Consider the following 23,950-nt stretch of genomic DNA (forward strand, 5'->3'; position numbering starts at 1 on the left):
TAAGGGCTGTTAGCCCAAAACCGGTCTCAAGAGGCTTGTTTCCGGTCCAGGGAAGACATGGCTTGGCAGTTCGGGCTGGACTGTTCCAATGAAGCACAGGGTCAAGTCTGATTTGCATATAGCATTATATAGCAGTATGCCACCATTGAAGGTGGGTGTGCCACAGGGCTCCATTTTAAACCCTGTACTTTTCAATTTATATATGGCCCCCCTGGCTACTATGGCTGAAGAGAATGAGGTTACAATAATTTTTTATGCCGATGACACACAACTGTTCACCTGTGAGAAGGGTGAGGAGTTTAATGGAGAGAAGATAAACAAGTGCCTGAAAGAGATTTTTGCCTGGTTCCAACATAATCATCTGAAATGTAACGCAGACAAATCTGAAATAATTTTCTTCGGGTCCCCCCCGTTGGACCCCTGGAAACCATGATGGCCCCAAGACATGTCTCCTTCCCAGGCTGCAGTCAGGAATGTAAAGAACCTAGGAATAAAAATAGACGCCCTCTCTATGGTAGCCCAGGTTCAGTCGGTAGCCGGGACCTGTTTCGGTCTCTTGAAGATGCTTCGGAGGTTTTTATTTTTACTACCGACCTCGCATAGGAAATCAGTCATTCAGGCCCTTATCTCCAGATTGGACTATGCCAACGTCCTCTATCTGAACCTTCCGGAGTCTCTACTCAATAGACTGCAGGTGGTGCAGAACGCGGCAGCCAGGGCGGTGCTGTGTCTTGGATCTAGAGAGCCGACCTCTTGCCATCTCAAGAATCTGCATTGGCTACCTGTCCGCAGCAGAATTTGTTTCAAGGCCCTGGTCCTTGCTTTCAAAGCTCTACATGGTATAGGAGCAAAGTACATCTGTAGAAGAGTTTTTCTCTACGTACCTGGCATCTCTCTTAGGTCTGCGCATAAATACCTTATGGTTACCCCTAAGCTCATTAGAGCCCGCAAAGGTGGCCGCTCTTTCCAAGTGCAAGTGGTTGTACTTTGGAATAAGCTGCCCCTTCCACTCAGACAAATCAATAATCTGCTCACCTTCAGGAAACAACTGAAAACCAGGTTGTTTCAACAAACATTATAATCCATCTTCCAACATTTTAATCTGTCTCTTTTTCTTGGGTTTTATCCCCTCTTTCATTTTTTCTTCTTTTGCTTTTGTTACTTTCTGTCTTAGCGCCGGGACACTCTATTAAGTAGCTGTGCACTTTATAAATATATTTTAACATAACATAACATAACATAACTGGGGTGGAGAAGTGAGCTAAAGATGATGGATACAACCCAGATCTGTGACTAGAGGTGAGTGTCTGAAACGTTTCAGCGCTCCGTCCATCTTCTTCTTGTGTTTGCTCACTGTATTAGCAGTGCACCTTATTATTTTTATATTTTCTGTTATCCAGTATTAGGGTATCTTTCATAGATTCACATGCTTAGAATCATCCCCGCCGACTAGGTGGGAGTCTCTCGGTACAATAAAACATATACACTATAGTCATAACACCATTACACAATAGGCTACTATGGACAGCAAAGTCACTACATTAGCCTATCTTAGTCTTTTTGTAAAAAGAACCAAACTTGGAACCCAGCCAATCAGGCTGCAGCACCCTCTTAGAATCTTCCACAGAGAGGCAAACCCTCAGATTTTCGTAGCACAAGTTACAGTAAGATGTCTAGAGATAAGGTAAGCCTCTCCAGGGAGGAGGGTGGGTCGCATGTGAATCTATGAAAGGTACCAATACTGGATAACTGAAGTTACAGGTAAGTAACTCATTTTCTTATCCAGTATTGGGGTATCTTTCATAGATTCACATGCTTAGAATCAGAATAGCTAGCAAGAAATAATACTTAGGCGTAGAGTGGACGGTGGGCATCATAAGAAAAGACAATAGATACCTTGTAAAACCAATCTAGTACTGCAGTACATATTTGAATCTTAATATATTAAGCACTTTTCTGTAAAGATATAACTTTTTTCTTACAGAGGCTTACCTTACTTAAAAAGGTTTCGTAATACTTCTTGACCCACTGCTGATTCAGCCTCTGTTACCATATCAAGGCACTAATGCTGTGTAAATGTGTGCACATTTTTCCAGGTTGCAGCACGGCAAATCTTCTCCAAATGTACCTTGGCTACCTTTGTGAGTAAATATGTCTGACTCTCTTCAAAGAAAAGCTTATTTTTGCCTTGCTCTTCATGTGGGAAGAAAAGATAAATTTTTGAGGATCCCATAAAGACTGTATATATTGTCTTTATCCAGCTCACAAGGTCACGGACTGCAGGATCTGTAGAACCTTCCCTGCCAAGACCTTGAAGGACAGAGAAGGAAGACTTTTGCTTTCGCAAGAAAAACTGAAAGCTACATTGGATGTTGTTTCTGGAGATGAAGGCAGTTAAGTCCTCCGGCGTCAACCCCTAAGGCCAAAAAGAGGGATAGCTCTGGAGATCCCCCTGAAAGACAGAGTAAGACCCTGAAGAAATCTCACTCCGAGACTGGTCACTCATAGCTTTCATTCTTTTCAGAGGTAAAAATGGTAGAAAAATCTAAGATTTCACTGAAAACTGCCTTAAAACAACAGAAATCCCTTTCTGAGCCCCGGTCGACGTCAAAGTACTCCGTCGACGATGAAATCTCAGAAGGTGAGTGATTCCTCGACGTCGACGAAGAAAGTCCCATCGTCGACTAAGGCTCCGTCGTCGACTGCACCGTAGATAATTATTTCATCACCGTCGACTATGCCAATCTCGTCGACGCCTACTTCGTCGTCTATTACATCCATGCCGTCGACGACAATACATCTACCGTCGACTACGATCAAGCTCCCGCCGACGAGCCCACCGTTGATGACGATTCAACTACTGTCGACGGCGATACTACTTTCGTCGACGAGCCCACCGTCGACGACTGCAGCGATCTCAACGACAGCGTCAACAATGGTTTTTCCGTCGACGACCTCCATGATTTCAACGTCGACTGTTTCTTCTATAATGGCTATTTCTACTGATACTGACTCACCGTCCATGTACACTTTGTCGACGCTGAAGCGTAAAAGAACTACATCTTTACAGATTACGCCAGTGTTAACATCAAAATGGTCATCTTCAAGGCATTTTTATCAGGACGTTTCCCATATCTCACCTTTACCTCCTAGCCACTATCTGAAGGAGTTCGACGATGAAGGACCTTTTGGCCCAGCACATAATCCTTCTCAGCTCCGAATTAAGTATCAGGAGGATGACTATGATGAGGAATATTATGAGCTTTGTGAATCTGTACGAGGCCGTCCGGAATCATTTCATCATGAACCTATGGTTCAAATGCCTGCGGCTTTGATGCAAGATTTAACTGCTATGTTGAGGGATTATAATACACGCTTCCCACCAGTGCCAGCTTCAGAACGACCTCCTACGCCTACAATTTTGCAGGTTGCGAGTCCTTCTGACCCTATCTCGGTGCCTCAAGAGGTATTGCCTACTCATTTCACTACTCATTTCACTCAAGATGATGATGGTGACACCGTGGCTGAAGATGGAGAGATACCAAACTCACCCACAACTGTGGATGAATGGGATGAGTACTTAATTTCTACGCGATCCTCACCAGTACCTCGGGCAGTTGATTACCCTCCTGAGGATATTGGAGGTTTTTCACCTTCCTGTATCGGTAAAGAAAACCGTGTTTTCTTTATGATTTTAAGGACCAAAGTAGGAAATCGGTTTGTTCAATCCCTATAATCGATCATATTTGGGAAGAAGGAACGAAAATAATAAACTCCATTTTCGATACCTGCGATTCTTCCTAGAATGGATAAAAAGTATAAAGCACCGGATGATGCTCCTGCTTGCCTCTCTCGACACCCAAGACCAGATTCTGTTATTTCACAGGCGGCCCAACTGAAGTCTCGTAATCCATCTATTCCTGCAACGACGCCACCAGATAAGAATGGGAAACGCCTGGATAACATTGGTAAATGCTTCACCACCATGGCGGGTGCCTCAGTTCGTGCCACAAACTCTTTGGTAATTTTAGGCAGATATGACCGCCAATTATGGTCTGACATTTCCCCTTACCTCGAATACCTTCCTGAGGACAAGAAACGGGAAGCAAAGAAAATACTTTTTGAAGGTGAAAGCGCTGCTTCAGAGATTATTTACATCTCTATGGATCTAGCTTCCTTGGGTTTTCACCAACTTGCCGGAGCAGCAACCCTTAGAAGAAAGGGTTTTGTTGAAATCCACCAACTTTCGCCCGGAGGTCCAAACAAAGATTCTGGACATGCCGTTTGATGGTGATTTATTATTTGGGAAACACATTGATGAGGCAGTACAAGAAATCAAGAAAGATACTGATCTGACCAGTGCACTTGGTACTTTACAATATAGAAAGACTCCTTTTCGAGGAGCTAGAGGCAGAGGATCATATTCCTTTCGTGGTTGGTATCAAAAATACCAAAATCAGGGCAGTCCAGGATGATATGGTTACCAACAGCAGCAGCAGTCCTATAGAAATCCCCCAGCTGCCACTTATAGACACAGAACAGAAGACTCCAACCTCAAGGCAGGGACTCTGCTAGAAAACAGTGACAATCGTTTAGCACCTGCACCAGATCGGCCACACCTGGTTTACAAGATTCCGAATGTATCCCGACATCTCAAAAATTGGAAAAGGATAACTACAGACAAGTGGGTATTGGATATTTTGTCACACCCTGGAATTTATCAATTCCCCCCTCCTCATCCACCTTTGAAAAAGCATCCGCCGCATCTTGCTCTTCTCAGAAAAGAGGTAAAAACAATGCTTTCGAAAGGAGCGATAGAAAGAGTGCCTCGCTCTCAGGTGGGGAAAGGATTTTATTCCCGCTTTTTTCTAATAAAGAAGTCAGGGGAATGGAGGCCTATCCTGAATTTAAGAAAGCTGAACAAATATCTTCAAATGAAATCCTTTCGCAGGTCACACTTCAAGAAATCCTTCCGCTTTTGGACCATGCAGATTTCATGACAACATTGGATCTCCAGGATGCATACTTCCACATCCCAATTCATCCCAAGCCTCGGAAATTCCTTCGATTTATTGTGGCAGGTGTACATTTCCTAATCCAGGTCCTTCCATTTGGCCTACGGTCAGCTACGAGAGTCTTTACAAAATTCCTAGCTCCAGTAGCAGCTCATCTCAGACTTAGGGCATCCAATTATTCCCTTATCTGGACGATTGGCTAATAAAGGCTTCTTCCTTTCGACAGGCTTCTCACGCAACATGCCTGCAAGTTTTTCATTCCCTAGGACTGTCTCTGAACATTCAAAAATCAGTCCTCTGTCCTTATTAAAGAATTCAGTTTCTAGGGGCAATGTTGGATACGATCCCAAACAAAGCATTCTTGTCCAAAGAAAGACAATCTCGCCTCACTTCTCTGGCGTCATACCTCCTAAAAAGAAAGTTTGCTTCTGTGAGGATTATCAAATCTTGTCTGGGGAATACTATCATCAGCAATTCTGTTAGTACCTCATACCCAGTCTAAGGATGCGGCCGAATCAAGAGGAACTGTACAGTCAGTGGCTGCAAATCTCGGGGTCATTCGAGGACCTAGTGCAAATAACTCCAGTTATGCGAGAGGCACTTACCTGGTCGATGCGCTCCAACAATGCCTCAGTCAGGCTCACTTTTCAGCCTTCTGTACCGGATTTCATCCTAACGACAGATACCTCCCTAGAAGGGTGGGGTGCACACCTTCAAGATCTTAGCATATGAGGGAGATGGTCCGCTGCAATGGCAAAGATGCATATCAATTTCCAGGAGCTTCGAGCCATTTTCCTAGCGTTGCAGTCTTTTCTCCCAAGGCTTCAAGGGTCAACTGTTCTGATCAGAACCGACAACACCACTTGCATGAATTATCTAAACAAGCCAGGAGGTACCCGTCCCACATTCTATCTCAAGAAGCTCAAAGCATTTGGGAATGGCTGCTTCCACACGATATCAAAATCAAGGTGGAATATCTACCAGGGATCCACAACACTTTAGCAGACACTCTGAGCAGGACCTCAAGGTCCTGTCACGAATGGGAGCTGGATCAAGCAATTGGGGAGAATATATTTCAGAAGTGGGGCAATCCAAATCTGGATCTCTTTTCTCCCAGGAACAATCAAAAGTGCCCTTTCTTTGCAAGTTGGGAGCCAGAGAAAGGCTCTTGGGGGAGCGCCTTCATGATGAGATGGACAGGGATTTTTGCGTTCGCATTTCCCCCTTTTCCGTTGATCCCAAGACTTCTGCAAAAGCTCAAGATGGAACCATGCTGCATGATTCTCATTGCACCGAGATGGCCGCGTCAACATTGGTTCACAGAGCTTCTTCTACTATCCAAACGCAGACCGTACCGTCTTCCAGCAGTCCCGAACCTATTGTCAATGAGCAAAGGCCAGATTCTTCATCCTCGTCCAGTCAAATTGCATCTTCATTTATGGTTTCTGTATTCACGGAGTTTAAAGAGATAAATTTACCTCAAGACTGCAGAGACATTCTTGCTAGAACAAGATCTCCTTCTACCTTGAAAACTTATGCGCTAAAATGGAAACTATTCTGTTCCTGGTGTAGTAACAAGAATATACATCCTTTAAGATGTCCTCCAGATAAGATTCTGCCTTATCTTCCATCGTTATCCAAGTCTGGTCTCATGTTTGCTTCGGTTAAACTGCATCTAGCGGCCATCTCTACCTACAGGCGCTCTACAGGAGCGGAATCCCTTTGCTCTAATCGTCTGATTAAACATTTTCTAAAGCGCCTTTTCAGAACTTTTCCACCTATTAGAGCTCCTCCTCCAGAATGGAGCCTTAATTTGGTGCTGCCACGTCTTATGAAACATCCATTTGAGTCTGTTCACAAAGCTGATTTAAAGTATCTCTCCTGGAAAACAGCGCTCCTAGTGGCACTCACCTCTGTTCGGAGAGTCCGTGAAATCCAGGCTTTCACTATCAAGCAACATTATTTGAAATTTACCAATGACTATGTCCTTCTCAGAACTAATCCTACGTTTATTCCTAAAGTTCCCTCTACATTCCATCTTAACGAGCCTGTTATATTGCGCTCTTTCTTTCCCAATCTGTCTTCCTCTGCTGAGAAATCTTTACATACCTTGGATGTCAAGAGATGTTTAAAATTCTACATTTCACGGACTATATCCATCAGAAAATCTGACCAAATATTTATTTCCTATGGTGGTCAAAAGCCAGGAACAGCCGTGACGAAGTCTACTATTGCAAGGTGGATTGCATCTACTATCCAATTCTGCCATTTCAAAGCTGGACATCCTTTATCAAATAAACCTAAGGCTCGCTCTACAAGGGCAGTGTCCTCATCTACTGCTCTTTTTGCTGGAGTACCTTTGGAGAAGATTTTCCATGCTGCAACCTGGAAAAATGTGCACACATTTACACGGCATTACTGCCTTGATTCTAGCAACAGCGACGTAGTCAATATGTACTACGTAACCCAGGCCTTCTGTACCAAAAACAAATTTATTTAATTTTTCTGGTTTTTAGATTCATCAAAACATATGGACAAACTAAAGACTGTCACGACAGTGAATACATGAATACAGTATTTACATTTATACACAACTACCAATATACATTATTTACAAAGTGAGAGACACACAATTTGAATGAATACAATAGTAAAAGACACACCAAAAGAGAAATAACATTAATCAATATCCAAACATAAATTGTATTTATATACAGTGAAAAAGTTCCCACAAACAAAAATACAACCAGTCCTTAGGGGTATGAAACCAAGGGACAGGCGGGGACAGGTGGAGTAGTACGCCTGCCTGCCTGACACCACTGTGGTAGCGATTTGTATTGGGTTACACCACTAGGGTTCCAGGTGGTATTGTACTTTTACTTCCTAGGTGCACCCTTTTTGAATGACCACAGGGTAGGTATGTCAAATTGTGTGTCTCTCACTTTGTAAATAATGTATATTGGTAGTTGTGTATAAATGTAAATACTGTATTCATGTATTCACTGTCGTGACAGTCTTTAGTTTGTCCATATGTTTTGATGAATCTAAAAACCAGAAAAATTAAATAAATTTGTTTTTGGTACAGAAGGCCTGGGTTACGTAGTACATATTGACTACGTCGCTGTCACTAACGATAATGACTTTTCCTATCCAGCCATCCTTGTTCTGTTGATCACATTGTTGAGATCCGGGCTGGGTAGACGTAGGATCCACAGCCTTTGTTGTTCTACAGTTTGATTCTAGCAACAGCGGCTGAATCAGCAGTGGTTCAAGCAGTGTTACGAAACCTTTTTAAGTAAGGTAAGCCTCTGTAATAAAATGGTTATATCTTTACAGAAAAGTGTTCAATATATAGGTATGTTTATTTTGATGAATATGTATGATATTTCTCTTATTAAGATTCAAATATGTACTGCAGTACTATATTGTTTTTACAGGGTATCTATTGTCTTTTTTTATGATGCCCAACATCACCTCTACGACTAAGTATTATTTACTGCTAGCTATTCTGATTCTAAGCATGTCAATCTATGAAAGATACCCCAATACTGGATAAGAAAACGAGTTAATTACCTGTAACTTCAGTTATCCAGTATTGGTATCTTTCATAGATTCACATGCGACCCACCTTCCTCCCCGGAGAGGCTCTAGACATCTTACTGTCTTACTTATGTTTTATTGTACCGCGAGACTCCCACCTCGTCCGCGGGGATGATTCTAAGCATGTGAATCTATGAAAGATACCAATACTGGTTAACTGAAGTTACAGGTAAGTAACTCGTTTTCTTATTCTGTACATTATCCTTAGTTCCTGATGCACAGAAATGAATAGCTGGTTATCACAAAATGGATGTAGTGATCAGATAGCAATGGTGTGCATTACTACATTTCTTTTTGTGTGAACTTGATGCTGGATCCCAGAGTCTGTAATTGTATTGAAATTATGTTCCTGTATCAAGGCCTAGTTCTTTGGTTCGATTTCAAGAAGACAGGTCATGGTGGGTTGAGGCCTTCTATTCTAGTCTACTGCTTTAGTGTGTATAGGTCTATTTTCCTATCTTATGTATATTTATTTGAGATGCTACATATTCACAGCATGGTATACAGTCTTTCCATCAATTGGTTCGATACTGGCTTACACCCCTTTTTAGCTTTCGTTAAAACATTTTTTTATGTGCATAAGGAGTGTGGCTGTAATATGTAAGATCCGGCCGGATCTCTTAACCTGTGAGTGAGGGAACACAATAGCTTCTGTTTGGACTGCACGGCTGAGTGTGCACCAAGAAGGATGTTATTGCTGTTCCAGTGTTACATCGAAACCTAAGGCATGCAATGAAACAGATGTTTACAGCACAAGGGAATTAAACTACTGTTGAGCATGCCAGGCCGGAGGGCAGGAGTCCAATGCTGTCCAGGTTCGATGCAAGTGTTGCAGCACTTTACACTGGCATTGGGCTTGCATATTGTGCTTTAGGAGGGGCGGGGGCAAGTGGTGCGCGCACTACAAAGAATTTAAGGAATGCAGCTGGCACAGTGCGGGCTGTTGCTCGCTCCCGAGCTCCCTAGGGGAGAGAGAAGGCAGGACATGCACCCGCCTTTGGCCAATTGCATGCTGTCTTCGTTAGAAAAACGTACGCAAAGGCCAATGTGAGCAAAAAAAAACACACGGATGTGCACGTGGTCCGAGTTGGAAGTACTTACTAGAAGCCTCGCAGATCAGTGCTGGCTCAGGCTGTAGGAAGGTGGATATCTGACTATGGTTACCCCCAAACTTTTTGCCTGGTGTTTAGCTGGTTTTTGACTTAGTTGGCCTGGGATCATGCTATTCAGGGCCCCAGACTGATTGCTCTCTCCTTAAAATGGACTCCATGTACCTTAGGTGCATAACACAATTGGAATTGGTTCACCTTATAGGCCCCTGTAACAGTGTACCATAGGTACCCAGGGCATAGGTGTAGCCAAGGCCTACCAGGGGCTGCAGCATGTATTGTGCCACCCCTGGCCTGGCCTCCATATTTGACACAACTGGCTGATCACTCAGCTGGGGTAAGTTGGTGTAATCACCTCTTACTTAGATATAGTATCCCTATATCTAACCTTAAACTGGACACATATGTTCCTATCAGCCACTCCTATGGAAGGTCTCATCAATCCTGGAGGCAGAGTGCTTGGAAATATGTGAGATGGTGCTCTAGCATGAGCTGAGCCTGTCTGCAGCTGTCGGGAACCACTCCCTAAGCTGTTCCGGGATATTGCCATACCATATACTCTTAAGTGCATTATAATCCTCGTGGTTATATGCTATCTTTGGTTTGGCTTTATCAAAACATGTCGAGTAAGGTGTCATACGAATTGGAATACTATCCCCTCGACAGTTCTGTCGACGGGGATAGCATTCCACCCTTCTAGAGGGACACGACATGTGTGTAGCCTTAACCCCGGTTAAAGTTAACCAGAGCCTCAGCATCACAAAATGGATGCTGCCACCACAGACACAAGTCTGACCTCCTGCTGCTGGGAGTCCTTCCAGCGAGGGAGGCTTGGACAAAGGGTTTCCTGCCTTGGGAGGTGCGAGCACCACCCCAGACAGGGTTTTGTGTATTGGCTAGGACAGGGCTGAATAGATTGAGACATGCCCGGGGCACACAAGGTGTCCCCGTGCATAAGCCAGTCCAAACCGGTCCTGGGACTTACCAGACCCAGGCCTGGCGAGGAGCTGGACAAAGTAAAGGGGGTGTAACCGCCCCCCTTCCTGGTTCCACCCAGAGGAGGGACCTAGTAGATTGGGAATAAGAGTGGGAGCAGTGCCATTGCACAGCAGATCATCCTGAATCAACTTTACACGAAGAAGAAGACTGGACTTCGACATTCTGCTGCACAGAAGACTGAAGAGAATCTCCTTTGTGGCCTAGGAGTGGCCACCATGTGAACACAGGTACCAACCAGCGAATCGACGTCTGCTTTGCCGCCGCCTCCCGCCGGAGCCCGAGCCCAGAGCCTGACAAGACCCAGACTCCCAGACTTCTCACAGCCCGATCCACAGTCCCTGCAAAGAAGGGACCCGTGGAGGCACCGAGAGACGTGGGACCGGACTTCTTGGAAGACACCCAAAGAGCTGACAGCGCAGCACCAGAGGCATCCTCGACGTTGTGCTTTGGGGACTGAGAACCCCCACCACAGAGCAGCCCTTGCACCGAAGATCAGCCCCCCAGCATCTCCACGATCTGCGTGGGGCCCTTTTGCATTGTGCCACTCGACGTGCCATCCCGGCCACTAGCCACGTGGTCAGCGGCCATCTTGGCGACTACAACTACGAACTACACTGCGGGTCTGGTTGCTCCAGACTTGCCCTAGCTCCTGTAAAAAGGAGCCCTTGCTCAGACCTTGCTGGTCCGAGTAACAAGCCTTTTTCGATTCCTGCATGGCTTGCATTAGCTAAGGCCTGTTTGCTACAATCAAGTTGCCGACACCGCCAACAGCGAAAAGCCTGCGTGGGACAGCTCGTGACCGACGACCCCCGGTGTCCACGTGGCTGCAGAGAAAAGCTACACCTCAACGCCTGCTTGCACCCGACATCGCCTGGTTCCAATCTGGTTCCACGGTAGTCACTGGCTAGTGACTTTGAACATTGTCCCCTCTGCTTTCAGGTCTTCACATCTTCAGATCCACCCTTGGATCCACCGGAAATCTTCACATCGAGCCGCCTGCAGCATCCTCAGCTCCAAGCACCATCGACCAGCGTCACGAAACCCGACACTACTTCGACCCTGTGCACCCGCTTCCTGTGGGTGAGGTAACTCGGCTCCGCCGGTGTTCCTACACTGGTACACATCTCTAGGGCCTGTGTCTCAAGTTTCAGCTTTCTAGGTCACTCGGAAGGTTCCGAATTAACTAACTTTGTACTTTTTACGCACCATAGACTTTGCATTGGTGAGTGCGTGCCCTTTAAACACTGCACCCGAGTCCCGCGGGCCTTTCCCGACTTAGTCACTGCTAGTCCCGATCAGCTCCAGCGATTCCCAAGGCCCTAGGCCTGTTTCCTTTCAGATTGGTATCTCTTATACCACTTTCTTAGTATATGGTTTAGGTGGCCCCTAGGGCTCATCCATATTGTGCAACTTTTGTGTATTTTAAACTGTCTTGTGTTTAACGCTTGTGCTTCTGTGCTCATAAATAGTCCAGGGGATACTTTTAGTTAATAAATCTATATATATTTTCAATATATATCTGTGTGGTGTCCTTTCATTTGGTATTCAAGGGGGTTGTGTATGGTAATACAGCTGGCTTCACATGCCTTTCAGAGTTTAGCCTAAGACTGCTTTGTCCACGTTACCACTAGGATAACTGGTCTATAAGGTTGACTTACAACCAATCATCATAAGGGTTGCTTGGCATGGTACAAAGTGATCACTAGAATTAGTGAGCATTATATACCAGGCCAACTTCTCACACAGGCGATACCTAAAAAAGGCACCAGTTTTGGTTTTTCGCACGACAAGCACATGCATCGTCTCAGAACGTCTTGTAGGGAAATGTCCTAAAACTGTAGTGCATACAAGTCCCCTTATACTTTACAGATTCTAATATTGAATATGGGAACTTCACTTATGTTTCAAACTTTTCAATGTAGTTAGGGTATGCTTTAATCATGTGTAGAGAACTGCACATTAGCTGAAGTTAGCATTGTCTATCCAAATGAAGAAGTAATTAATGTAAATGACAAGCAAGGCACAGTTGACAGAATTTATACACATGCTCATATATTGAGCTTGTTTATTTTGTAATGTGGAAGTAAAACCATTATGTTACTAATTTTTACTATTTGATTGTTATACTAAAGCAATAAATCAATTCATAACTTCTGAACGTTTAGTTTAATTAATTGGGGTTATTTGATCTTCCACAGTTTAGGTGTCATTCATAGTGACATATACACCTTTACTGTTATTAACAATTGGGTTTGGAGTCACCCTCTCTAGCAGTTGAATATTGAGGCAATGTGAATCAATGAAAGGCACCAGCACTGGAGAACTATAGTTCAAGGCTCATCTAGTTCTTTTCCAAAATAGAGAAAATAAGGAGGAGAATTTCATTGAGAAACAATTCACTTATCTGCCTCCTCATGTTTCAAAAATGGTAGCTTGGGACAAACACTAGATCTGAACCTCAATCAGTCCTTTAAAACCAGAGAATTGTAAGTAGATGCACACATGGCAACTGTTGTTAAATAGTGTTTTCATTTTAAATTAAAAACAAAATCTTTGTATTTTGATATATAGAGCAATGCTGTTAAATAAACAAAACACTGTTGTGTTTATGATTTGTTCGGACATTTGATTTCAATCTATTCAAGTACATTTCTTAAATGGTAACCGGATTGCATTTGTTTTCTAGTTCAGCGACCTTGCTTCCTTGTCTCCCACGCTAATGGATAAAGGTATGATCAATTCTAAAAACTATTTCTGTTCTGATTTTATACTGTTAAAGCAAGGAATATTTTATTACAGCAACTTTAGTTGAGGCAAATAATATAATTATTGTTCACTTTTGCCAGTCTCTTTTGCAGCTTTTAAAGTAATTTTGAATACACTGCTGTTTTCAAAGTCTTCAAATCCTATCCTTTTCCTTTATAGTAGTTGGTAGAGCAATGGCTTTTGTGTGTTTTAATGTTTGTTTGGAGCAAACTCAAATTTCCCTTAATGTTGGTAGAAGAATTATTTTTAGTCTACTCTTCCTGAGTCGTTCTGAGAATTGGTGTTTTAGTAGCCTAGAGTATGCTTAATCGTCTCTGTGCATGCCCTGAATGGAATTCTAGAAAGTGTCTATTAACTTGGCAGAATAGTATTGTATTGTAATTGCATTTATATAGCGCTTACTACCCCTGACGAGGCGTCTAATCGCATTTTCGGTGAGTCCAAGAAGGATTAGTGTTGAATTAGTATAGTGAAATAGTCAGTCAAGTCAAGTCAAAGAATTTATATAGCGCACTACATACCCAGAGGGTCTCAAGGCGCTTAGGGAGGGGAAGAGGATTACTTGTCAAATATCCAAGTTTTAAGTTGCTTTCTGAATGCTAGGTGGTTCTGGGTAAGGCGAAGGTAAGTGGGGAGTGAGTTCCATGTTTTAGCAGCCAGGTATGAGAAGGAACTGCCTCCCATGGTTGTCTTGTTGATGCGAGGTACAGTGGCGAGGGCTTGGTTGGAAGAACGTAGTTGGCGGGAGGGGGTGTAGAAGGACAGTCGTGAGTTGAGGCATTCTGGTCCGATGTCGTAGAGTGATTTGTGTGCATGGGTTAGCAGTCGGAAAGTGATCCTCTTATTGACGGGTAGCCAGTGGAGGTCTTTCAGGTGGCCAGAGATGTGTTCGTTACGCGGGATGTCTAATATGATCCTGGCTGAGGCGTTTTGGATTCGTTGGAGTTTCTTCTGGAGTTTAGCGGTAGTACCGGCGTAAAGGGTGTTTCCGTAGTCCAGTCGGCTCGTGACCAGAGCATGGGTGACTGTTTTTCTGGTTTCGGTGGGGATCCAGCGAAATGTTTTTTTGAGCATGCGAAGAATGTTGAAGCAGGATGAGGATACGGCGCTGACTTGTCTGTTCATTGAAAGTGAAGAGTCCAGGATAATGCCTAGGTTCCGTGCGTGGTCTGTCGGGATGGGTGCTTTTCCAAGGGCTTCCGGCCACCAAGAGTCGTCCCATGCAGAGGGGGATGTACCTAAGATGAGGACTTCAGTTTTATCTGAGTTCAGTTTCAGACGGCTGTGTTTCATCCATTCGGCAACTTCTTTCATTCCTTCGTGTAGGTTAGTTTTGGCGGTGTTGGGGTCATTGGTGAGAGAGAGGATCAGTTGAGTGTCATCCGCGTAAGAGATGATGTTGAGGTTGTGTTGGCGTGCGATGGCCGCGAGGGGGCTCATGTATACGTTGAAGAGGGTGGGACTGAGTGAGGATCCTTGTGGTACGCCACAGATGACTTCAGAGGCCTCGGACTTGAATGGTGGAAGGCGGACTCTCTGGGTTCTTCCGGTGAGGAACGAGGTGATCCATTCAAGTGCTTTTCCTTGTATTCCGATGTTTCTGAGGCGTTGTAAAAGGGTGCTGTGGCAGACTGTGTCGAAGGCTGCGGAGAGGTCGAGGAGGATGAGGGCGACTGTGTCTCCATTGTCCAGTAGAGTTCGAATGTCGTCTGTTGCTGCGATGAGGGCGGTCTCAGTGCTGTGTTTTGCTCGGAAGCCAGATTGTGAGGAGTCGAGGGATTTGTTGGCTTCGAGGAAAGCGGCGAGCTGGTTGTTGACAGCTTTCTCGATGACTTTGGCCGGGAAAGGAAGGAGTGATATGGGGCGGTAATTTTTGAGTTCGGTGGGGTCCGCTGTGGGTTTTTTCAGAAGGGCGGTGAGTTCAGCGTGTTTCCAGCTTTCTGGGAAGGTGGCGGAGTTGAAGGAGCAGTTGATGACGTCTCGGAGGTGCGGTGCTATGACGGAGTCTGCTTTGTTGAAGATGTGGTGAGGACATGGGTCAGTGGGGGATCCTGAGTGGATGGAGTTCATCAGGCGGATGGTGTCCTCAGTGGAGATTGGGTTCCAGTTGTTAAGGGTGTTCAAAGGGGGAGAATGTTCATCATATGGTTGGGTGGGTTGGTCTCCGGGTAGGTTGTCGAAGCTGTTGTGGATGTCTGCAATTTTGTTGTGGAAGAATGAGGCTAGGGAGTCGCAGAGGGCTTGAGAGGGGGTGATGTCGTTGGAGTTGGCCGAGGGATTGGTAAATTCCTTGACGATGTTGAAAAGTTCCTTGCTGTTGTGGGCGTTGTTGTCTAGTCGATCCTTGAATGCTGTTTTCTTGGCCTTTCGGATTAGTTGGTGGTGTATGCGGGTGGCGTTTTTGAAGGCGTCCTTGGTGCTGGTGGTTGGGTCTTTTTTCCAGGCCTTTTCAAGGGAGCGGCAGAGTTTCTTGGAATTCTTAAGATCATCGTTGAACCATGAGGCCTTCTTGCTGCCAGGTTTGCTTTGACGTTTTTTCAGTGGTGCTAAGGTGTCTGCGGTGTTGGATAACCATAGGGTGAAGTTGGCGGCGGCTTGGTCTGGGTTAGAGGAGTGGGCTGGGGTGTTTAGGAGGAGCGATGAGGAGATCTGGTCGATGGTGATTTTATTCCAGTTTCTTTGCAGAGTTGGTTGGAGGTGGTTGATGGGTTTCGGCTTGTTGTAGGTGAAGTGAACGCAGCTGTGGTCAGTCCAGAGGAGATCCGTAGTATGGCTGAAGGAGACATGATTGCTGGAGGTGAAGATGGGGTCGAGTGTGTGACCCGCGATGTGGGTGGGGGAGGTGACCAGTTGTTTAAGTCCGAGGTTGGCTAGGTTGTCCAAAAGGGTGGTGGTGTTGCGGTCGTTGTTCTTTTTAAGGTGAAAGTTGAGGTCTCCCAGAAGGATGTAATCTTTGGAGGGGAGCGCGTGTGGAGAGATGAAGTCCGTGATGTCTTCACTGAATTTTGCGCGGGGTCCTGGTGGTCTGTAGAGGAGGGTGCCTCTGAGTGTGGTCTTGGGGTCGATGTGGATCTGGAAGTGAAGGTGTTCAGAGTTGGCGAGGTTGACGTCAGAGCTGGTAGAGATGCGGATTGATTTTTTATGGACGATAGCGATTCCTCCTCCTGTGTGGCCAGTACGGTCCTTGCGTGTGATCTTATAATCTTCAGGGATGGCAATGGTGATGTCTGGGGCGGAGGAAGCGTTCATCCAAGTTTCTGTTAGGAAGGCGACGTCTGGAGAGATGGTGTCTAGTAGATTCCATAGGTCAATGGCGTGTCTGTGGACCGATCGGGTGTTGAGAAGGATGCATTGTAGGTGATTGGGGTCGGGAATCAGTGGTGTGGTCGTAGCGGGGATGTTGTTGGTGCCGATGAATTTGCAGGAGTGGCAAGAGAAAGGTCCATGAGTGTGTCCAGGAGCGGCTTGGACGCAGTTGGGGGCGCGACCGGGGTTAAGGGCTAGGAGGGTGGCGGCATCGTAGGTAATGCGGGAGGGCTGGGGAGAGCGAGGGGCAGGGGGTCTGGCGCTGGGCGCGGTCCAGGCGCGGACTTCGGCGCGGCCGTAGCGCGTGGACGCTGCGCGTGGGCACATCTGTCATTTAAGCACCTTGAGGGGGGAGGGGCGTGGGAGGGGCAGCAGGGAGGCGGGAGCGTTGCGAGGAGGAAGGGCTCAGGGAGACAACAACAAACAAGATGGAGGAGGTAAAAAGTCGAGTGAGGCTGGTGCACTGAGAAAGTTCACAAGCGCTTTTAAACACAGGTAGTTTCTATGTTAATAGATAGAGCGCAGCTCCGTTCCGTCGCGCTGATTGTATGGCAAAAACGATACTATGTTGCTAAATACCTGAAACGCTGTAGCGTTATCAGTGGCACAGAGTAAGCAGACTGAAGAGGAAATCACAAGCGCTATAATAAATGCACAGTCACAAGCGCTAATGCAAATGCGCAATTCAATTACAAGCACACAGATGGTCAGAGGTTGTAGCGTTATCAGTGGCACAGAGTAAGCAGACTGAAGAGGAAATCACAAGCGCTATAATAAATGCACAGTCACAAGCGCTAATGCAAATGCGCAATTCAATTACAAGCACACAGATGGTCAGACGTTAATAGAGGGAGTAACGATACCACTGGAGCCAGGGAGCGTGGGAGCGACCGACCTGAGTGGTGGATAGGTTAGTCAGTTATTTGGATTCAGAAGGATAGCGGAGGGATAGAAGAGGGAAAAAGGTTTGCATTTATATAGCGCTTGTTACCTCTGATGGGAAGTTGAAGTGCTTTTATTTTTTTGACGAGTAGCATGCTACTCCGGCACCCCTAAAGAATTAGTGGTGAATTAGTATCGTGAAATATGAAAGTAATTTGAGTGGTGGATGATATGTTAGTCGGTTATTTGGATTTAGAAGGGTAGCAGAGGGATAGAAGAGGATGATCACTTTGGACATTCAAGTCGGGTAGAAGTTATTGCTTTTCTGTCCGTTATTATGAAGAACCTACATTAAAAAAACGATCCCACGGTTTCTTTCTGTTCTTAACGCTTAATAATTACATTATCTCATTTACTTCCCACTCCTCTCTTTTCTTGAGACTCTAAAAGCGGATGTACTGCAGCCTGATAAATCTGTACTTTAAGCAGCTTTTTAAGTGGCAAACGTGTGCGCCTTAAATATATGTAGCCTTAAATAATCTTACTTCTGTCATAACTCAATTTGTGGAAAATGGCAGCATTTTCAATGCTCGGCTACTGGCCGGTCTGAGCATTTAACCACACATTAAGCAGCACCCAATCAAAAACTGATCAAGGTCACGTTGGATTAGGTTGTCATAAATTTGTGTGCAAAAGCACTCCAATTTCACCACAATGAAGCACAAGTTTTTAGGAAAATACTCACTACTTCCAGTTTGATGGTAGCACTCTCCTAGTCTTATAATAGCGGGCCAGCCTGGAAATTCTGCTTTCGATCAGAATGAGACAGAATTTAGCATCCTTCTCCTTACGGTTAATAATGACTTCTTCATCAGGCTTTCAAGAGCACACAGATGTCCAATAAACAAGTTTGTTGCCCAATGATGAGGAACATATCCCAAGAACATGTGACACTATACGGGTAACTACAATCTTAGTTGCAAGAAATGTTTTATTCTCTGTACACATAGCCTTTTATTCCTCACATCTAACGAGACCAAATTCTCTCTGGAAAGTGACTTAATTGGCTTTATCATGCTAGTGGAAACCCATACTGAGTAAGACCATCATAGATCATGAATGACCCAGGCAGTGCATGTGTTTCTGAACTATTTGGCTTATCCCCATTATTGACCTCTGGGAGATCTTACCCTACAATGAATCAAAAAAACATTGTATACAGCTTACTAACTTACATGTTTTGATATTGATTGGTAGTAGCACTGACATTTACAGAAAAACAATCCAGTTCATGGTTTGTGGTGTATGTATCATTCATGAAAAAGTCACATATCCTAGATAATTCACTTGCAAAAGTTACTCTGATATAAACACTGTTAATTGAACGACAAATTACTCCATTTGGCTTGAATGTGAAGGTTTCGTGCCTTACAATGGATACTGCAGAAGATGTGTGGCTAATGTGCCTTCGTCTCTGTGCCTCATTTTGCCTAATCAACAAACAATTGCAGACTTTCATTTGCAATACCTAAAGTGAATAAACTTGTTGTATATCCTCTTACAGATGAAATGAGTGATCTGGGAAGTGACACAGATATGGAGTCCCAAATGGCAGGCGAGACACCCGTGAAGCGAGAACGCCCCGACTTGAACCACACTCTGCAGGAAATCTAGAACGGCGGGCAGAGACTTTACAAGCTTTAACACGCTCACGCTCGGAATACAGAGGACCCTGGACATGATTGCACCCTGCAATATTAGTGCCTCTTAGATTACCTTAATGTTTATGTTCTGGTATAAAGGTTTAGGATGATCACATCAGTGGACTACCACCATATCGGGATGCAGTGCTTGACAGATGGAGACTGCATTGCACATGCAGTTTATGCAACAGAAATGCTGCCTCAACAGGCCCAAACAATGATTGCTTCCGGAGACTGCTCACTGATACAATGGATGGTCCCCCTCAGAAGGTGTCTGTTTCACAAAAGGCTCACTCTTTGCCATCACTGCAAATATGATAATACAGAGCAACGTTAACTAACAGTTTTTCTCTATTTCATCCTTCCCCAAATCCTTCTTTACTGTGTTGGTTCAAGAAACCCATGTTTTAAAGTGGACATGCTTGTGTTACCTCATACTGATGGGTTCTGCAGTGAATAGATTATCTAACTTGCCAAATAGATAGCACTGTGGAACTCAAGTGGCTTCACAAATGGACTCAAGGGCTGTATTATCCGAGTATGGCCAGTATATTCTGTTGTGTTGAATTTATATTGCACAGTCTGTACTATATCTCCCACTGCTGATTTGTAGCCTTAAGAACGTATTTCAAACATCAGTCTAATAGCATTTGAGAAACAATTTTGTCTTGGATTGTAGAAACCAAAGAATTCATTAGCTGTAGCAGTTAACTACTGTGTGTTCTTTGTGTTTTTCTAACTTTTTTCATGTGCCAGGTGGATGGTAAATACTGTCCATGGTGGGAATCTCTAGCCTCACTTGTAATTGGTCAGTGTACATGTACTTCCGTTGTGCCTCAGTTGGTGCTTTTGGAGCAGGGTAAAGTGACGTTTAGGGACTTTCTATGGTTTATTTGGGTGTGTCTAAGCACATCAGCCCTGCACATAAAGCCCATTTTCCTAACCCCAGCCTTAGCACCTTTAGGAAACTGTTTTGTAATTGATGTATGTTGACATGAACTCTCTGATTTCTTAGAATTGTTAGTTTTTCTTATGAGAAAACATTTAAAACATTTTTTTAAAATTAATTTTTCCTTTGCTTATCAAAGGCCACAACTGTTCTCTGATAATATTACGTGGAGATAGATGCAGTTTGTTTAGGACAATTGTAATTTCTAAAAAATACTTGCCTCCACACCTTTTTGTAAACATTTCTGAATCCTTCCTGCTACCCTTCGCTTCCTCATTCCATTTTCTCCTAATATAAGCCTTTGCTGCCGATTTCACAATTGCAAAGATTCAATGCTTTATATTCCAACAATATAGCAGAGGGCTCCTGATGCCCCAACCCACAATTCACTCATTGCATAGCCCACTCTCTGGGCCAGGAATAATCTATTTAAGCATCTATTTATTTTAAATAATTTGTACCACATAGACTTCAAAATCAATTGCTTTTGGCCTGTTTTTATTTCCCTGAACAGCTCCGTGGTTTACTGCTTGTTTTGAACATTTTTATTCACTACACCAAAGTACTAGACACAAACATATTGTCTGTTCAGCTATTCTTCAAGAAACACTTTTCACAAAATAAGTACCAGCATTAAATTCCAGTGCCTTAGCAGCATTTTATATCTGTTATAGTGATGAAACTGAAGTGCCTGTTCTTTTTCTGTAACATGAGATGTGACCATGCGTGCAGCGCCTTAACTCTAAAAGCTAGTACTGCTTGGTAAATTTAAGCGAACAGACCGTTGCTGACCTTTTCCCATTTGTGGGGTGTGTAGGAGTAGATAACCTTTTAAAGCAAATGTGCTGTATGTGGCAGTGAGCTGATGGCTGTCACAATCCTTTGGCATTAATATATGAGCCCAACTTAAACAATTAAATATTTGAAAGCAGCTTTTGAATGTTAAGGCGCCCGTAAAAGATTTTGTACAATTTGAACTGTTAAGAAGGTCAAACGAATTAAGTAAGTTTATGGTGAAGTGCAAGCTGAGACTGTACTCTTTATATATGTTGATGTAAAAACATCAAAATACAAGTCTTTCGGGCAAATTTTCAGGACCGAAACATCTTACTACTGTAAATGAATATTTTATTTTCTCTAGATCCTTTCATGTGACACTACATGACTGCCATGATTAATATCTTCTTTGTCTCATGTGGTGTTAACTGGGTTTACATCGTAGCAGAGTGGTATTTTAGATTTTTCTTTTCTTCAGCATATGAGAATATTCTTGACAACTTCCAACTTAATATTTCACACATTGGTTTTCAGTGCCTGAAGTACTTACCTTTTTATCTAAAAGTATTTATTTCTAATCCTTTCAAAAGATTAGTATGTGGTCTGTATACATTCAAAGCATCATAGTTCAAACTGATTAATATTTTTTCTGCCTAACTGACCTTGCACATAAATGTATTTATAACCTTAAATATGGCAGAATACACTTCAGACACCAAATTCTATTATGTTTAATGTTTGTCCTGAACTGACAGCTGGCAATTGTGCAAAGTACAGACTATTGAATGATTTGTACCTCTGCATTGGCATTCTTTGTTAATTTTCAAAGATTTATTTACATTTATTCACATACCACACTGGACTTGTATGCCTTCAAGCTTATTGAAATTGCTTTTTCAGAAAGGTCTTTTGTGGGCTCAGTATGCAGACGTTCATTGCATCCGCATTACTACATTGGATTGGAAACATTATTCTAGTATATTAACATTTATTTGGGACCCTGCAATTGAGGCAAATACTGTTACTTGATTCTGAGAGATACAGCCTTTGAGTGGTATAATATGGTGCACTTGTCAAAGTAGAAAACTTTGAATTATCAAATGATCATTGTTCGTTATAAGTACCTGGATTTTCCTGAGTCTATAATATGGTGGAATTATTTGAAATTTAGGTACCAAAATAGTCCATCTGTCATTTAAATGTAACTGTATTCTCCGTTACTCTAGTCATTTTTGCAACCTTACGTTTTTTCCAAACATATTCTAAAGTGCATACTGATGCATATTATATTGGATTTTATTTTGTGACGGTCTGTGGAAGATTTCTTTTTTCTTTACCTGTGAATTCACAATGTTCTTCGAAACTAGTTGTGTTTGTTTTGAAAGTGAAGAAACTAGTCTGTATGAGCTGTAGACGTTTTCTTTCAGTGTTATGTTTAACCTTGATATATTTATGTAAGCACTGCAGGTGGCAGTTTGCCGGTGATGGGGCAGCTATGAATTCGTAAAAGTGAATTATGTATATGTTTCTAATATGTTAGTTGTGTAGACATAGTGGTTACCTACACGAGTACAGTGCACAGGTCCTGCTGGGTAAACAGCACCAATTTCAAAATATTTTAGCTCAATATATGATAGCGGAGGAAGGAGAAAACTTCCACATGTCTACATTCTGAAAAAAAGACACATATAATAATATATATTTTTTAACTAAAATATTCTTACTTTCCATACAGATCTTCTGGTTTACACCTCCTATGATATATGTAGTTTTGGAAATTATGTATTTACAGAATAATTAGATATTTCATGGGCTCTGCCCTTTTTTAAAGCATGGTTACCGTTTGAATTAAAGTCTAGGAACAGAAATATGTTTTGACTTTGAACTAAGGTTTGCACATGAGCAATTAATTTGCAACAAACTATATACATTGCAAGTACTGAGTGTTCCTAGCTTCCTGAGAGACCTATCTCTTGTATGTGTGTTAAAGTAGAACGTCATTTCCAACATGACCACTAATCCTTTCCCCATCAGAAGAAGGGGAAAAACCTGGCACAGAGATGCTCATAATGAAGTACAGACATCATGCTGGTTGCCTAAATGGACTTTCCTTGGTTTTAGTATGCTGTCAGGGGGACTATGTAGTAGTATAAGAAGGTTTGTGAATTTTACTTTCCATCTCTCCCACTACATTATTGGGTGTTTAGTTAGACTTGTTTAAACAGTGGTACAAACTTAGGCTGCTCAGTTTGAGATTAACTGCTCTCTTCTTATATGAAATATTTATTTTGCCCCTACCATTTTGATCTTTTCCAGAATTGTGAATATGTACTTCTTGTCATAAGAGGTTTAATGGATTTTTTGATGAACTGTACTCTTAATGATGTGATTTGTTTAAATTCATATGGGGCCACTAATAAATCACACCTACACTTTAAGCAAAGAGCCTCATAAAATAGTCCTGAGATGTTTCACCTGTCCAGCTAGAGGTCAGAATAGTGTTAAGTCTTTAAGAAAGGAAATTTGATAAGTTGAACTAATTAGGACTGTGACATGCCCTTTTGACACTTACATGCCATAAGCAGTAAACTCAGTGTGCAACCGCTTCTTGTTCATGTAGGAGTATTCGATCGTACTTTAGCTATCAGTCCTCCACAAGTCCTTAATCTTTCGTCAATCCATTCTGAGCCCAAGAAAAAAACTTGCAGCAATGAAAAGTGAAAAATATTTAATTTTTCAAAGTGTAGATCAACATCCATTGCTACTTCAGTAATATTTTTGATTTGTGTAACCACTTTTTCAAATGTGAGTTACATCACATGATGGAGAGTCCCAATGTTTTCC

At 43.2% G+C, this 23,950-nt stretch overlaps 1 protein-coding gene across 3 annotated transcripts in view; it reads left to right on the top strand.

Annotated features, from left to right (window-relative positions):
• The window catches only part of RFX2 (regulatory factor X2), a 183,561-nt gene extending 160,020 nt beyond the window's left edge, over nucleotides 1–23,541 (top strand). The window contains exons 17-18 of one of the 3 annotated variants that reach the window (XM_086947229.1): nucleotides 13,410–13,452; nucleotides 19,242–23,541. In XM_086947229.1, coding sequence (XP_086803355.1) covers nucleotides 13,410–13,452; nucleotides 19,242–19,351 — 153 coding nt within the window. In that variant the 3' untranslated portion in view covers nucleotides 19,352–23,541. The remainder of the gene's footprint in view (nucleotides 1–13,409; nucleotides 13,453–19,241) is intronic. The other 2 variants (XM_086947227.1, XM_086947228.1) reach the window with 2 other exon arrangements.
• Nucleotides 23,542–23,950: the final 409 nt, after the last annotated feature.

Source organism: Lissotriton vulgaris, chromosome 12, assembly GCF_964263255.1.
Source record: "Lissotriton vulgaris chromosome 12, aLisVul1.2, whole genome shotgun sequence".
Lineage (NCBI taxonomy): Eukaryota > Metazoa > Chordata > Amphibia > Caudata > Salamandridae > Lissotriton > Lissotriton vulgaris.